This window comes from Sminthopsis crassicaudata, chromosome 2 (assembly GCF_048593235.1).
Source record: "Sminthopsis crassicaudata isolate SCR6 chromosome 2, ASM4859323v1, whole genome shotgun sequence".
NCBI classification, from domain to species: Eukaryota; Metazoa; Chordata; class Mammalia; order Dasyuromorphia; family Dasyuridae; genus Sminthopsis; species Sminthopsis crassicaudata.
In genome coordinates, this window is record NC_133618.1 from 550,648,544 (window position 1) to 550,666,678 (window position 18,135).

At 33.0% G+C, this 18,135-nt stretch overlaps 1 protein-coding gene across 2 annotated transcripts in view; it reads left to right on the top strand.

The window, feature by feature from the left end:
• The window catches only part of PCSK6 (proprotein convertase subtilisin/kexin type 6), a 240,175-nt gene that overhangs the window by 38,004 nt on the left and 184,036 nt on the right, over positions 1-18,135 (top strand). For both annotated transcript variants that reach the window (XM_074294997.1, XM_074294998.1), the window contains exon 2: positions 776-880. In XM_074294997.1, the coding sequence (XP_074151098.1) occupies positions 776-880 (105 nt within the window). The remainder of the gene's footprint in view (positions 1-775; positions 881-18,135) is intronic.

The following is an 18,135-nucleotide window of genomic DNA, read 5'->3' on the forward strand; positions in this document are numbered from 1 at the left end:
ATTATTACAAGTACCCTCTTAACTGGTTTCTCTTCCCACTTCAAATCTCTTGTCTCCCAATTCTTCATTCCCACAGCTACCAAATTGATGTTTTCAAAACAAAATTTTGATCACGACTACCCTTTTCAAGGGGCTTTATTGGCTTATAAAGTCAGGCTTTTCATGATATCCCCAATTACTAGTGCCTGCCCCACTTTCTGAAATTATTTTGTACTTTATTTGTATATACTTTGTTTTCTTATCTGTTTTTTTATGTTGTTTTCTCTTGATAAAGTATAACCTTCTTGAGGCCGGGTGCTACTTCTTATTTTATCTTTGTGTGCTAAACACCTAGCAATGCCTGACATAAGGAGGCATTTAACAAGTGATTGTCAAATGAATTGTGGAGACAGAAGTAAAAGAGTGTATATTATTTTAATGGCAGCTATCAATAATGACACCAAAAATATGAGGGCCATTTTTTTAATTAGAGATTAGAAATATATTTACAAGGAAGCATGGATGAGCATGACACTTTTGAAAGTAAGGTAGAGAACTTGTTATATACGTTAAAAATAAAGCAAGCAACATGAAATGGAGAACCATGGTTTCATTGAGAATCCTTTGTAGTCTATGTATAACATGTATTTTGGGAACTTTTAGTATGCAAAAAAGACAAAGTTTTCTTGAGACACAAAATAAAGTACAATTTGAAGACGTACAAAGCTATAAGAACTGGCAAATTTTCCAACTATTTACAAGATGCAATGATGACAATCTCTTTTCTTTTTTGCAGATTGGAAACCTAGAGAACTATTACCATTTTTATCACAGCAAAACATTTAAAAGATCAACCTTCAGTAGCAGAGGCACCCATACCTTCCTCAGAATGGATCCAAAGGTAAATACTTGTCATCCCCAGATGAAATTATTTATTTGAAATCCCAAATAGTCTTTTTTTCCCCTTTTGATTCATGCCTTTAGTTCCAAAAAATGACTGTGAGAAGAGCCTATAATTTTCCTTAGGTCCATTTCCAATAAAAATTAATTTGGTGTCCCTATGTTTGGAGAAGATCTGAACAAACTAAAAAACATTACTTGGCAATCTGAAAACATTACTTTTAGCGCCATCCTAATATGACTATTAGCTGAGAATTAACTTAGTGATATCATAAGTTGTTTTGAAACTACCAGCACAAAAAAATTATTTATAAGCAACTCAATGTCTAAATCTTTTTTGTAAAAATAGAAGGGATAGGAAGTTTGAGTAATTTTTTGCAATATTGAAATTAGAAATTGGATAACCTGTTCTGTGATATCACCTTCATATTATCTTAAATATCTTACTTGTATGGAATTATTTGCATGTTGTATTCCCAATTAGAAGGTGAATTTTTTGAGGTTGGAGAATGCTTTTTCTTGTCTTTGTTTCCTCAGCAGTCACTACAGCATCTGGCATATAAGTAGATATTTCACAAATGCTTGTTATTGTTGTTAGTAAAATCAAACATTAGGGTGGCTGGGTGCTGTGAATGGAATATCAAGCCTGAAGTAGGAAGACTACATTTCCCTATAAGCAATCTTTATTTCAGCCAAATTGGCCTTATTGCTTTTCCTCACACATAGCATTCCATTTTCTGTCTTCATGTTTGGAATAAATTTCTATTTCATATATATCTCTTTATCTTAGAGTCTCTTATTTACTTCAAAATTCTTCACAAGTAACATTTTCTACCAGAAGACTTTTCTGATTGGCCTCTCCCACCAAAATTTACCTTGTGAATATACTTATTGAAATGTATGGTGTATCCCTCTATAAAGCAGAAACTTCTTGGTGGTATAAGACTGTAATTTTTGTCTCTCTATCCTCAGCATCTTACATAGTTCTTGGCAAAGAGTAGGTATCCAATAAATACTTATTGGTTGATTGATTGAAAAATAACAACAATAACAAGGAGATGCTTAAATACATGTAATCTGGAGGAAGTCTTCCATTTCTAGATTTTAAATAATTCATTTTTACTAGGTGATTATATTGACTTCCTAAAAGAGCTAATCTTGCTAAATATTGATGTGCTATAAATGTTACAGTATTAAAAGTGCTGTTCAATCTGGCATCTCATTGATTCTTTTAAAAAGCAGCAATAGGCACAGTGAGCCTCTAAGTCTGCAACAGGTCATGTTCCAAAGGTTTATTTGTAAGTTGTCTCCTTGGAGCACAGAATGCATTTTTCCCATTAAAATAGTGCTTTAATGGATGCCTAGGTCCTTAGGCCAGTCTGCAAAAAGTTTACTTAACCTAGAGTGTACCTGATGTTTAGTACTATTTTAACTATATTTAACCACCTTTTAAAACCTTGTTTATGGGAAAATAAATTTTGAGTTTTAACTTTGGATGCCACATCTCACCTTGTCCCTGACTTGGTGATAGTAATTCTCCAAGTCTTGTAACCGGAAAGTCAGTAGATTTTGTCTAGAACATGAGTCTTTAACCTGGGATTTCATGAATATGTTTTTTAAACAAATATTTTGATAATTATATTTCAATATAATTGACTTCTTTCATAGTTCTAGGTAGTTTTTTTTCTACATTTAAAAATATTACACTGAGCCATCTCTAAGCTTCATCAGACTATCAAAGTGGTCAATAACCCAAAAAAAGTTAAGAACCCTTAGCTTAGAATGAGTAACTTTTTACTTTTCTACATGTGTGTATGTATGTGTGTGTCTATGTATATACATATCATATAAGTGTATATGCATTTATATCTATGCACATATATGTATGCATACATATATATATGTGTTTATGTATATGTATGAAATATAGATAGATAGATAGGGGTAGGTGTCTTCTTCTAAGCCCCTGATTTTCTGAAATGTCTAAAAAAGGCAGGAAGAAGCAGACTTTACAAAAGGTAAGTATTCTGATATTAATGAGTTTTATTCATATGAACCTCATGAAGTTTACTTCACCAACTTTTGGAGGACTGCTTGCAATATTTGAACCATTTTTATATACAATCATTTATCATTTCTTGAATATTTGTTTTATGTAAACCTTAGTCATCAGAGCGATATTTCAGTATACCAAGAAGAACGAAGAGAGGCTTTTCTTTTATTTTCTCTCCTTGATTTAGTTGTGGGAAAAGGATGCATCTCTAAATGGGTACACAGTATGGAATTTTGGATAGCAAGTTTACTAAAGTGCCCAGAGTATAGTCTTCAATAGGAAGTAAAGCAAGGCTGTCAATTGTATATTCTTGAAGACTCAGGGAGTGGGAGGAGGGCAAGCCAACTTGATTGCATGCATTAGTTTGAATTCATGTGAAACCATGTGCAAAAAATAAACAGAATCTAGTCACGGAGGAAATGTGAGCTATGTGGTAGTGCTGAAATGGAGGGGATAAGGTTGCAAATGGTCTACCATAGTTGGAAGAAAAAATCTTGCCTGGGGAAGAGAGTTGATCTAGCTTTTCCCCCTTTTCCTTTGCTATAAGCAACTAATTGATCTATGAAGACATCTTACTTAGCATTAGAGTCACAAACATTAATGGAATGGTCAGCCCTCAGGTAGAATGTCCTAAGAGCCAAACTGATGTAATACTGAGAATGCCTGGAAAAGAGGTGGGGAGAAATGGGAACTGTTACTTTTCTTCATAATTCCTTATTCTTTGAGGTCTCTAAGGAGTCTGTTGCTATGTAGAGCCAGAATTCACAAGTAATTTGAAACTTCCAGATTCTAATCTATGTTCTCTCAGGGATAAAGTGCACCCACTTTCCCTTGTTTGTTTCTTTTTTAACATCTACTTTTTTCTTTCTTGTACTGACAAGCTTTTCTCCATATTCATCCATGAATTTTCTACAGAAGTATTTATTGTACTCTGTGCTCAGTCAACAAACATTTACTAAATTCCTACTATATAGAAGGAACTCTATACTATGGGCTTAGGGTTATGAAGGTAGCTCTTTAACTCAAAGTTTACAAATGATAAAGAGCCACATGTGAGGCATAAACCTTTAAGAGGTTTCTAGGATGTTTGTTTTCTATCTAGTTGTTCAGTCCTTTCAGTTATATCTGACTCTTTGTGACCCAATTTGTTTTTGTTTTTTTTTTGGCAAAGATCCTTGAGTGGTTTGCCATTTCTTTCTCCAGCTCATTTTAGAGATGAGGAAACTGAGGCAAACAATGTTAAGTGACTTGCTCACTATCAAACAGGTTGTAATTGTCTGATTCTAGATTTGAACTCATGAAGATGAATATTCCTACTTCCAAGCCTATGCTTACTACTACCGTACCACCCAGCTGCCTCTACTATCTGGAATGTGTCCCATAAGTGGATACAAACTCTTAGGGATCAACTTTATTTTGTTCTGTCTTTGTCTAGAGGAGTCAAAATTGGAAGAAAGTCTGGAGATCTTCTCGTTCATCTTTCAATTTACAGATTAGGAAACTGAAAACCAAAAAAGTCATGATTTGCCCAAAGTTAAATGAATAACAAGTAGCAAAATCGTGATTCAATCAAAGTCTTCTGACTCTGAATCCCATGTTCTTTCCAGTTGCCTAGTCAAGGAATCTAAGAGGGTAGGTATATGTATTCTTTCTATAACTCTTTTGCATAGTTCAAATAGAAATTCCTTTCATATAGTACTTCTTAATAGCTTTCAGAATGGGTTGACATCAAAGCCATCCCACCAATAAAAAAAGGGAGGGATGAAGAAAAGGCAAACAGTCCAAACATTCCAGCCTAGCTAAAAAACTTGACATGATTGGCTGATTATTTCTCACTGTTCTAATTAAATTTGTAGCCCTAGGGAAAGCATAGAAGGCATCTGAACCAATTATATATTCAGAATTGAAACTGAAATACCTCTGTTTAAATTAGCCTGCTTTAATGCAAACCAAATCAATTAGCTGTCAGTCTTACTAATATTTACTTTACCCAGCCTTTTGAGCCAAATATTTGGCAAAATTAGCCGACTTTTATGTAAGTGTTTAGCATTATCCTTTATTGTAGCCAATGAGTGTAATTTTCTGCATTTACAAAGTATTTTGCAACACCTTGGTATGTGGAAAACTGTGTAATTAATATTCTTCATGAAAGAAAAGCTGTGGTTTAATTTTATTCTAAGGAATTGGGAAACAAAGTAACCATAGCTTGAATGAGCCAACCAAAAATAAATGTTATAGAACTTATAAAGAATAAAGCTCAATCAGATGCAGATGGTCTTCTCTTTTCCCTTCTCTTTTGTCCTTAGGGTATAAAAATGCTTTGGTAAATGGTGGAATTTACAGTTTTCCCTTCTTTCTGTATACATAAAAACTGAGAGTTTGTGCATATTGTGAAAATGAATAGGGTAGGACCTTCTTATTCCACTTCAACCAATTGGAAGATCTTTAACTATCTGAGGAAGGAAGAGACCATAGTGCCCTGCTAGGTACTCTTCAGAGAGAAGCTTAAAGTCTTTATCATATATTCAGTTTTCAGTCTGCCATGTTTGAAAAAAGACTCAGGGAACATGGCTAGTCTCTTTTGGAATGTAGGCTCATGGTGGGTTGTTCATTCAGCCCAACCACTGAGAGTTCTACTCAGTGTGAAATATCAGTCATTGAGCTTTTCCAAGGCCTGTCATTTAAGCAAACTGAAAGCATTTGTTTTCAACTTGTACATTTGCCAGAAGTCTGGAAAAGGGTGGATACTGCAGATCAGCCAATAGTTGAAAAGACTCACAACTAAAAAAATTACTTGTTTCAAGTACATTCCAAACTGGCTGATGGTAAGATACTGCTGCCTATGTCATCCAAATCTGACATTTTAACCCAATGATTTTGGTCCAGCCCTTTCTCAGCTTGCTGTTTTTACCCATATCTGCCATTCAAGTATTTAAAATTGAAAGAGAAAGGACTTCTCTTGATAAACACTTGGCATTTTGTAGGTGAAAGATATAAAACACTATGGGAGAGTTATACCCCTATTTCACTGCCTCAGAGTTCAACAAATCCCCAGTTAATTGTTGGAAGACCTGAGGTAGGCATCAGGTTTTGTAGTATGGAAAGTTTCCGCAAGACCTTAATGACATCCTTGCATTTTCCAGCAGTGATGGAAAGCTTTAAGCAGATCTTTCCATTACCTGCAGCTGGAATTTTATCTGACAGTTTTGTCTGCTAGAGCTACTAAATAGACAAACACAACTTTTTGGCAAATTAAAGCAAATAGCAAGTGATCATAATGACCACAGGGTTTGCTTAATTATAAACACAGTCTCATTTTATAATCGGGTCTTTCTAAAATTATCCTTGTAGAACAGAAACCCATAATGTGAAGTAAAACCCAAGAGCTACTATGGAGCATAGATAGAAAATTAAGTCCTGCTCATTTTCTGCCCCTCATCGTACTCCACTTTGCCCACTAGTGACCTCCCAAGAAGATTTTCTACCTGAACCACAGAAAGGATTTAGAACAAGATGTCTTTTCATATAAGTAATAAAATTTTACAAATTCCTACTAGCTTTTGAAAAAAAATAGTGTGAAATGGTAAAATGTCTGAATTACTAAGAAATATATTTTTATTACTTCCAAATATATACAAAATCTGGAATTAATTTATAAGCAAATTTTTCTAAGTAGAAGTCCTGCTGAGCCTACTTTAATTATCAGGTAAGATGCATTTATAATTAGTATGCCTTAAGTAAATAAATGATGTCTTAACATACTCTCTTAATTAAGGATTGTCCCTTGTCATACTGCCAATGCTAAAGTGTCCCCCTTTTAAAAAGACAACAGTTTTTTTTTTTTCTGAAAGCTTGTATGTAAATTGTTTTTGTATATCACATAATTTCAAATGCACAAATATAACTTCAAAACAATTTGCCACTGGAGAACTTAACAATAAAAAAGTGAATAAAATGTTTCATTTTTTCCATTTATGTATATATGTATCATATTTACTTAGAGCTTTAGAAGTCTTCTTCAATGAGATATAATTACTCATAAGCAATTATCCTGATAGTTTATAAAAGTAAAAATTGGGATGATACTGGACCTGTGATTTTATTGGCATAGAGAATCTCTTAGTGAGGAAACTCCCACTACCAAAGCATGTTAACACATTCTCAATTTATAATAACCGAGGATTGGATGCATACCCTTGGAAATTAAGTCCCTCATTTAGGATGTGTCATAGACAGAATTTCAACTTGAACCTAGGTCTCTCTAACACTGTTATTCCATTTTGCCTTTTTATGACATGGAATTGAATGACCAGTGTTTTAAATAAACATATTAGCATATAAATCTAAAACAAATTCTGCAAATGGACATTGAGTTGAGTCAAGTTGAGCAGTTGGAAAGAGATGGTCTGTAGTGTACTTGGGAAATTATGCAGTCTTTTTAATAATTCTAAAATTTTGTCTTGGGCAAAAGCCCATTCTTTTAACACACATATCTTATGGTGACATTCTAGCTTTAATTATTAACATTTGAAATAATAATAACTGGCATGAATAATGTGCTTTTTTGCTCTTGTAAAAGGCAAGTTCATATCCTATGCTAAAGAGGATAAAAGTCTCACATTTGAACCTCACAACTTCATGCAGCAGGTACTTCTGGTATTAACATCTTTGTATTTTACAAATGAAAAAACAGGGGCTGAGAGAAGTGACATAAATTCTGTAGAGCAACAAAGTTAATAATTATTAAAGGCAGTATTAAAACCCAATCTTCCTGACTCTGTATGAAAATGCTATCCAATAAACCATGTGACTTCCTAGAAATATCATTTTGATGGCAGCCATAGATCAGTGTCAAAAAACAATCTGATTATCTGATTGCTAATTATATCTCCTAGATATAGGAAGAGAATACTAGTTTTTCTGTCTTAATTTTCAGTAAGCAGAGGAATGTACTATAGAATGGGACTTTTCTTTTAACAAAAATAATTCTGATAATATTGTGTGATTCTGCTCATTTTAATACTTAAAATACTTTTATATTTTATATCATTTCATCTTCTCAAAAATCCTGTGAGGTATGTAAGACTGGCATTACCTTTAAAGCTGTGGCTACTGTGGTTACTTGAAACTTTGAGGATCCCTGAGGCATTTGCATTTTCACTTTTAAATGTCATATTTGCATATTGGCATATTTGGGTTTTTGTTTTCTTTTACATTTTGGATCCATGATCATTGGTAAGAATAATTCTATGTTTCCTTACCCTGTGTGATTTTTATTAATTTATTTCCATAAAGCCTTCCAAGAAGGGAGATCCTCACTAAATGTACTAGATGCAACCACTTTGTTTTCACTCACACATTTCCCCCTTTCTCCATATAAATGCATGCAAAGTTCAGGTCCTCACTAACTTTTGTCTGAACTATTGTAATAGGCTTCTAATTTGCCTCTCTGGCCTCTAATCTATTCCTTCTCTGAATCTATCTTTCACAATAGCTGCCAAAGTAGTCTTATTTACGGGTCAGGACATGCTACTTTCCTGTTTAAGAATCTTGAGTACCTTCTCATCCTCTCTAGGATAGAATATGAACTCCTAAGGCAGTCTGAAATTTGGAACCCATCCATACTTGCAACTTTATTTTGTATAACTCCCCCTTCACACACTGTGTTCAAGCCAAAATAGACTGTATATTCGCTATACTTTGTTCTCAGCCTACACATTCCTGTCTCAATGCTTTTCCCCAAGCCTATAATAAACTCCCTATACATATCCACTAGTTGAAATCCTTCACTTCTTTAACTTCCTTCAAGATTCAGCAGAGATATAACCCCTTTCTGAAAGTTTGCCTTACCTTTCCATCTTGGTCCCTAAATGAAAATGACCTCTTCTTCTACGAAGCTTCTAAGAGTATGTTGTCTGAATCTCCCTTTTCTTGATAAAATGCTGCCAATATGTTGTATTTACATAAGTACTGAATAACCTCTGTTAGCTTATAACTTGTTTGTAGATGTAGTTCATGCCATTTTTCATTGTTGTTTCCCTGGTGCCTCCCAAAGCTCTCATTCGCATGGATCTGTGAGCTTGTTGATGTGATGCAGTGATGCTGTGATGCACTTATGCAGACACAATCCCTCCATGCCTGCTCGTTGTAACATACTTTTATCTATCTCCCTATAAGTCTGACACTGGGAACCTTACTCACATTTTCTTGACATTTTTTAAAAGATAACTTTGAAACATTGTGCATTGATTTTCTCTTGCTTTTGCCATCTTACTAAGCCATCTTTTTTCATTCATACGATTTTTCCTTGATTTCTTTTATTCCAGTTCTTTCATAACTACTTGTGTGTAATTATTGTAATCAGTTCATATCCACCACGTGCCTCTCCATTGCTTTCTAGGTGATATTCCTTTTCATTTCTCTGGAGACTGTAAGATTCCATGGTTAGGTATACAATGATGAAAAAATATTGTTGTTTTAAAAAATGACCTTTTGTTTCAAGAAGATTGGGATCTTTGAAAGACCTTTATTCAATTCCAAAGGCAATATTTCTTTTTAATTCTGATTTAAATTAATTATGGTTATATAGTTTCAATCTGTATGTGTGTGTCTCCCCTTCCTTCTCTTGTTCTTTCCTCCTTTCTGTCTTTCACACATTATAAAATCAATAATAGCAACATCACATATATGTGTGTCTTTATATATAAATTGCTGTTATAAATATATATTTATCTATAAAACACATGTCAATGTATATGTATGTATACACAGACAGACATAGACAGATTCTAGAGGTCATTCATTCCTTCATCTACTTGGTTTCTCATGTGAATGCTTTTCAAACTCTTGAATGTCTATAAATTTCATAAGGAGGAGCTTTAACGTTTCAGGGCAGCCAATCCAATATCTTACACAAACAGAAACATCTAGAGCAAGAATGCTTAGTCTGAGTTCCAAAGACACTAATTTAAGGAAACTTATTGTTTCTTTTGTTGTTCTGTTATTTTCGGTTATGTCCAACTCTGTGATGCCATTTGAGGTTTTTTTGGGCAAAGAAATTGAAGTGCCTTGTCATTGCTTCTCTAGCTCATTTGTAGATGAGGAAACAGACATACAGGGCAAAGTGATTTTGCTATATATTGGAGGCCAAATCTTCCTGACTTTGTGCCTGACGCTTTATCCACTGAGCCACCTAGCTGTTCTATCATTTCTAGGTAATCCTTATGTGACACAAGATTACCCTTAGGTCTTTGTTACAGTGGATAATACCTTTGGTGAGCATACATATTGTTCTATGCCTCACTTGATAGTAAAAATCAAAATGCCATCAAACAAGGTTATTCCTATTGTGTGTCCTTCAAGCAATGACATAATTTTAATGTATGTATGTAAGATACTTTATTGGGAAAGAGCTTTTAAAGCAGTTGTTTTACTTCACCGAAATGCTTTTTACAGTAAAAAAAAAACAAGTATACTAACTATGATGGGATTTTTCAATCAACTATGTGATGCTGAAAGTATGCTGTTTTCAGGAATATCACATTTTAAGAATATATTCATCTTCCTTTGTAATATCTGCTTGATGGATATCTCACTGATGTATAAATTATTTTCCTACATATTTTTATAAATGGAACATTAGGCATTCTGCTTATTATTTGCTGATATTTTCTTCAGTCATGTTTGTTTTAGTAGTGATAAGACTCCATATTATTTCTATCCCTTTAGTATATCTTCCTTTTTCAGATACCTTAAAAATCAGTCTCTTAGTTCTTTCACAATTATTGCCTCCAGCATAGACTTCCTTGATATATGCCTTGTCTAATCCAGCTTCTTTTCTCAATCTTATTCTTTTTGATACTATTTCTAACTCTTCTATAAGCATATTTTGGGTAATAATATTACAGTCTTAAGTATAGTAGATTCATTAATAGTAAAAAAATTATATATAGTTTTCAGATTTTTTTATATATTTTTTTATTGTTGTCATTCTTCCAATTTTACCTTTAAGTACCTCAGGGGTGACTTTGTTTATCTAGGTCTTTTGCCAAGCTTTTCGTATAACCTCCACTGCTTTGCTCTGTTTTATGAGACAATATAGCTCATGGTTTTCTACCATCATTCTCTGTAGATTTTACAAATTTATATTCTAAACTTGTCTTGTCTTTGGCTGCTGTATCTCACTACTTGGCAAATATATTAATAATTAGTTAAGATGCTTTTAAAAGATTTTTTTTGTTTTAATTAATATGGCAGTTGATTCATATCAGTTAAATTTCTAATAAAATCATTATAATTGGTAAAATGTCCTCTCTTTCATATATTTTTAAACATCACAAACTTCTTTGAGTAAATCAAATGCAATTGTTTTAATTGTATGCCATCTTTTAATTTTTTTAAAAATTATTTTATTTAAATATTTTTATTTTTATCTTGTTATAAAAATGTTTGTGAACTGATCGTATATAGACAGCTGATTAACAAATGAGTAATTTCCTGTCTAAAACAGAATGCATTATATTTCCCTTCAAAACCCTTTCCTTCTCCCATCTTTTCTATTACTATTAAGGGCACCATCATCTTTCTGGACTTCCAACCTCAGGGTCATCCTCAACTCTTCATTCATATTCACTTTTCATTTACAATGTTATCATATTTGATATGTTATTGAGTTTTTTCATTTCTTCCTTCACAATATCTATTGAATAAATCACCCCTTTTCTTCCACTCATGAAATTCCCACTTTGATGTAGACCCTCTTCAGCTCTTGCCTGGACTATTGCAATAACTTTTACCTGGCTTTTTCACTTCAAACCTCTCCCCATTGCCAATCTGTCCCCCACTTAGCTGCCAAAATGACTTTTCTAAAATATGTCTGCCTATGTCAACCCCCTGTTTAATAAACCTCATGAGTTCCTGTTACCTCTGGACTCAGATATAAAGTCCTTTGTTTGGCATTTAAAGCTGTTAACAACCTGAATGTCTCTAGCCTTTTCAGTCTGTTTATACTGTATTCCTTTCTACAGTTACACAGTCCAACTTGCTATTTCTCACATGTGACATTCCATCTTCCAATTCTGTGCCTTTTCATTGGATATCTTCCATTTGTAGAATGTTTCCCTTCCTCACTTCTGCCTTCTTCCTTCCTTCAATTCTATCTCAAATCCCACCTTCTGCAAGAGATTTTTGCTGGGCCTCTCAACTGCTAGTCCTTTCCCTCTGAAATTGTTATTTACATTTTGTATATTTTTTATACATGTCATCTCCTCTATGAGAATGTGAGGTCCCCCCTTTTATTTGAATTCTTAGCACTTAGCACAATATTTGGCATAGAAGGAGTGCTTAATAAATGTTTGTTGACTGACTTGAATGACTCATCTCTTAAAATATAATCAACTTCATTTTTAATGATGTTTGCTTACCATGTCCAGCACTTTCCAATATTTTCTCAAAAAAAGCATTCATGATATATAAGCACAAAGCTTTTATGGAGTCTACAAGTTTTTGACCTCTCCTATTTCTCAATCCATATTTTCAACTCTTGTTTATTCTTACCATTACAAAGAAGTCACTGAGTATCAAGTATATGTTGATTTAATTTGTGGTCATTTTAATTCTGCATAAAAACTTTCTTCCTTTTTATCCTGTGCAATAAATATTGATGCTTAAGACACAATTATTTTCATGGTAGGCTGTTTTGCAAGTACTATGACCATATATCCCCAAAAATGATTTGGATGAGTAATATAACTAGCTCACTTATTTGCTTACCAGGAATGTAAGCCATCCTTGCCTTTTTGCTACAAATATGCATTTCTATTCTGTTTTTTTTTTTTTTTTGCTGAGAATCCTAAGATCTATACAATTAAGTTTCTCTAGTGTAATGTATTGAGAATACCAATAACAAAGTTAAAATGTATATAATTTGAAAAGTGTGTGCCCTTTTCTTCTACATTGTTCCAGTCTCTGAAAAAAACACTTAGAGCTGAGTGCCATCTTATATATATTTTTTTGTTTCATGGTTTTCCATGGCCAGGAATTCATCACTGAATAGCCAGCCTACTGGTGTTGCATTTCTCATACTTACATGTAAATTTAAGCTGATAATTTAGTGCATCTTATGAAGTTCTTTGCTCCAGTCCATTCTTAAGGCTGAGGAACTTAGAGAAATCCTCACAGTGGAGTTGCATAGACTGATAATAGGTGGTATAATAGGCCTTTAACTCACAAAGGAAAAGACTTAACACCTAAAATAAGATTTCCATAAGATGAGAGAGTTGAGCCAAGATATCCAAGATCTCAGCTCTAAATCTATGACCCTATTATTATAAATTGCTCATAAGTTGCCAAGGATTTTCACTCTCAAATTGCCCAGAAATCAACATCAGAACAACTCCCCTAAACACGTGCACTGACTCACAAAAAGTAACACTTCTTCTGCTTCCACATAGTCATGTAATTCTTTAGAAACACTCTAGTTTCATGTAGCACAACATTAGCATTTGGTCCCTACCCAAGTCCCTGCATTCCAAACTTGGTGACAGAAGGAGTTGGAAGCTATTGAGCACAAACACCCAAGGGCTAGCTTCCAGTCATGCTTGTCCACTGATTAACAGTCTTTTGATACTCTTTTCAAAGCCAAGGGGAGGTAATTAATGATTGTAGACATCTGCACTGTCTGCCTCTTCCCTGCACAGCTGTCTGGTTTCTTGTGGGTTCTCAGCCCTAACATCTGGTTTCATTTATACTGAGAATGTCAATATGAATGAGGTTCAGTTGTTTCAATGACCATTAGGAAATGATTACCTTAAGAGTACCAGACATTAAATTAATGTTTGCAAATGTTTTTTAGAAGTATTTCTTAATGCCCATTTCTGGGTTCATGAGAGGAGTAAGGCTCTTTTTTGGATAAGTTTCTAATTTATGAAGGTCTATAGCAAAAAATAATTATTGAGAATGTAGTCCTTTATACATATGAAGAATTCTGAAATAGGTAGAGCACTGAAACTCTATCTCATTTGATACTTATAACCATACCTGATACACATATTTATTTGAAATCATAACTGTGTGAGGCAAAGCATTATAGGTGTTATCCACACTTTATGGGTAAAATAACTGAGACTCAGAGGTAAAGTTATAGATCTAATAAATGTGAAAGGCAAAACAGTCATCAATATACACTTTACATATGAGGTATGAAGAAGCTATCATTAGTCAAGGTATCATTAGTCAAGGACATTTGATGAGGATGATAGATGGGACTGAAATATTTCTTCAATTTTGCCTATTTTGGAGTTTGTTTTTTGTTTTAGTTTTTGTTACCAAACCTGTTGGTATCCACAGATGTATTTTTCAGATCCTGGAATATATATATCTGTTCACTCAGGTTCTTTATAAATTCATTCTCTCCCTGAACATTCTAGTGAGACTAGTTTAATATACTTTGAGACCGAAAGAATGAGAAACTTATCCCAAGTCTATAGGAATCATACATTCCAGATTTTCCAACATATAGACTCAACTTCAAGAAAAGAATACACGCAAAATTTATTTATTTTTGACACATTTTTTTTAAATTTGGAGTTCCAAATTCTCCTCCTTTTTTTGATCCTTTTCCCATCTGTTAAGAAGGTAAAGTACTATTATATATGTGAAATCATGCAAAGCATATTTCCATATTAGTAATGTTGCAAAAAAGCAAGAAAAATAAAGTAAAAAATATGCTTCAATCTTCACTCAAAATTCATCAGTTCTCTCTTTGGAACCTGTATCACAATTTCAGCATGAGCTCTTTAGAATTGTCTTGGATCACTGTATTGATCAGAATAGTTTCTTTTTTCCATAGTTGGTCATTGTTATTCTATTGCTGTGTACAATATATAATGTTGTGTTAATGTACTGTGTGTGATGTTCTTTTGATTCTCCTCACTTTATTTTGCATAAGTTTGTGGGTTGTCCAAGGTATTATTTTCTGGAACCATACTCTTTATTTTTTACAGCACAATAGTATTATATCCCAATCATATATCACAACTTGTTCCACAATTAATGGACATCTCCTCAATTCCCAATTCTTTGCCACCACAAAAAGATCTGCTGAAATATTTATTATGTATATATTGGTACTTTACTTTTTCTTTGTTCTTTTTGGGATATAGACCTAGTTGTGGTATTATTGGTCAAAGGGTAGCATAGTTTTTTTTAAAAAGGGGGTAGCACGATTTTATAACCAGTGGGGCATAGTTCCAAATTACTCTCCATAGTTGTTGTATCAATTCACAACTCTACCAACAATGCATCAGTATCCCAGTTTTCCCATGACCCCAGCAACATATATAATTTTTTTCTTTTCTATCATATTAGCCTGTGTGAAGGGTTTTAATTTGAATTTCCCTAAATATTAGTTATTTAGAGCATTTTTTGATATGACTACAGATAGTAGCTTTGATTTGTTTGGAAAAAAGCCTAGTGATATTATATAACCATTTATCAATTAAGGAATGGCTCCTATTTTTATAAATCCGGCTCAGTTCTCTGTATCTTTGAGAAATGAGACTTTAATTTAGGGAAACTTCATATAAAATTTCCTCCAAGTTTTCTGGTTTCCTTCTAATTTTGGTTGCAGAGCTTTATTTTGTTTAAAAAAAAATTTTAATTTCATGTAATCAAAATTATCATTTTATCCTCTTTGATTCCCTTTATCTCTTGTTTGGTCATAAACTCTTTCTTTGTCTATAGATATTATATATATTTTTCATGTTCCCCTAATTTGCATATGGTACTACCCTTTATGTCTAAATCATGTTCTCATTTTGACCTTATCTTGGTATATGGTATAAGCTATTAATCTGTGTCTAGTTTCCTCTATCTTGCTTTCCAGTTTGTCAAACAATGAATTCTTGTCCCCAAAGCTTTAAACTGTGGGTTTATCAAACACCAGATTGGTCAATTACTACTATATATTGTGTATCTAACCTGTTACATTGATCAACCACTATTTTTTATAATGTTTTCTTAATTACTGTTTTGTAATACATTTTGAAATCTATTGGGCTTTACATTTTTTAATTGATTCTCTTGATATTCTTGATTTTTTGTTCTTCCCCATGAATTTTGTTATATTTTTTCTAACTTTATAAAATAATTCTTTGATAGTTTGATATCAAACTATGAACATGTAATTCAATTAAGGTAGAGTTGTCATTTTTATTATATTCAACCTTTCCATGAGGAATTAATACTTCTGTATTTGTATCAGTATATCTGTATGAAAAAAGTGTTTTGAAACTAGGTGTGGCTTAGGTGATAGGTTTCCAAATATTTTATCTGCAATTATTTTAGATGGAATTTCTCTTACTATCTTTTCTTGCTAGGTATTACTGGTAACATATAGAAATTCAAATTGAATTATATGATCTTATTTTATATTCTGCAACTTTTCTAAAATTATTCATTTTTAAAACTAATTTTTAGTTGATTCTCCCAATATGCATATATATGCATATATATATATATATATATACACACACATATATGTATAGATATGTATGTATGTATATATATATGTATATAAATTTTAAATGATAATTCCCCTTCTCCCATTTTCAGGTAGCAAGTATCAGGACCAGAATTTGACCCAGGCCCTTTGATTTTTGAATCAATGCACTTTTTCACTGAACCATGAAGTCCATATGTGTCATTGGGGCAACTTTATATAAGAGTAGAAGTATATATAATATCCATCCAGGTAATTTATTTAAAATGCCCTTATTTTCATCATACTTCCCCTTCTTCTAGGCTTATAATCATATTGATAATCATAGCTAACGCTACAAAGTATTCTTACATTTTTTTATTTTACATATAGTTTTTTAAAATTTTTTTTATTAATTTTATAATTATGACATTTTTGACAGTAAATATGCATAGTTAATTTTTTACAACATTATCCTTTGTACTCCCTTCTGTTCTGAATTTTTCCCCTCCTTCCCTCCACCCCTTCCCCTAGATGGCAGGCATTCCCCTACATATTAAATTTTATAGTACAATATATATGTGCAGAACCAAATTTTGTTATTGTTGTTGTTGTTGCAAAGGAAGAATTGGATTCAGAAGGTAAAAATAACCTGAGGAGAAAAACAAAAAATGCTAATAGTTTACACTCATTTCCCAGTGTTCCTTCTCTGTGTGTAGATGATTCTGTCCATCATTGATCAATTGGAAATGGATTACCTCTTCTCTATGTTGAAGATATCCACTTCCATCAGAATACATCCTCATATAGTATTGTTGTTGAAGTGTATAATGATCTCCTACTTCTGCTCATTTCACTCAGCATCAGTTCATATAAGTCTCCCCAAGCCTCTCTATTCATCCTGTTGGTCATTTCTTACAGAACAATAATATTCCATAATTTTCATATACCATAATTTACCCAACCATTCTCCAATTGATGGACATCCATTCATTTTCCAGTTTCTAGCCACTACAAAAAGGGCTGCCACAAACATTTTGGCAATACAGGTCCCTTTCCATTCTTTAGTATTTCCTTGGGATATAAGCCCAGTAGTAGCACTGCTGGATCAAAGGGTATGCACAGTTTGATAACTTTTGGGGAATAATTCCAGATTGCTCTCCAGAATGGCTGGATTTTTTCACAACTCCACCAACAATGCATCAGTGTCCCAGTTTTTCCACATCCCCTCCAACATTCATCATTATTTGTTCCTGTCATTTTAGCCAATCTGACAAGTGTGTAATGATATCTCAGAGTTGTCTTCATTTGCATTTCTCTGATCAATAGTGATTTGGAACACTTTCATATGAGTGGAAATAGTTTCAATTTCATCATCTGAAAATTGTCTGTTCATATCCTTTGACCATTTATCAATTGGAGAATGACTTGATTTCTTATAAATTAGAGTCAATTCTCTGTATATTTTGGAGATGAGGCCTTTATTAGAACCTTTAAATGTAAAAATGTTTTCCCAATTTGTTACTTCCCTTCTAATCTTGTTTGCATTAGTTTTGTTTGTACAAAAGCTTTTTAATTTGATGTAATCAAAATTTTCTATTTTGTGATCAATAATCTCTAGTTCTCCTTTGGTCACAAATTCCTTCCTCCTCCACAAGTCTGAGAGGTAAACTATCCTATGTTCCTCTAATTTATTTATGATTTCGTTCTTTATGCCTAAATCTTG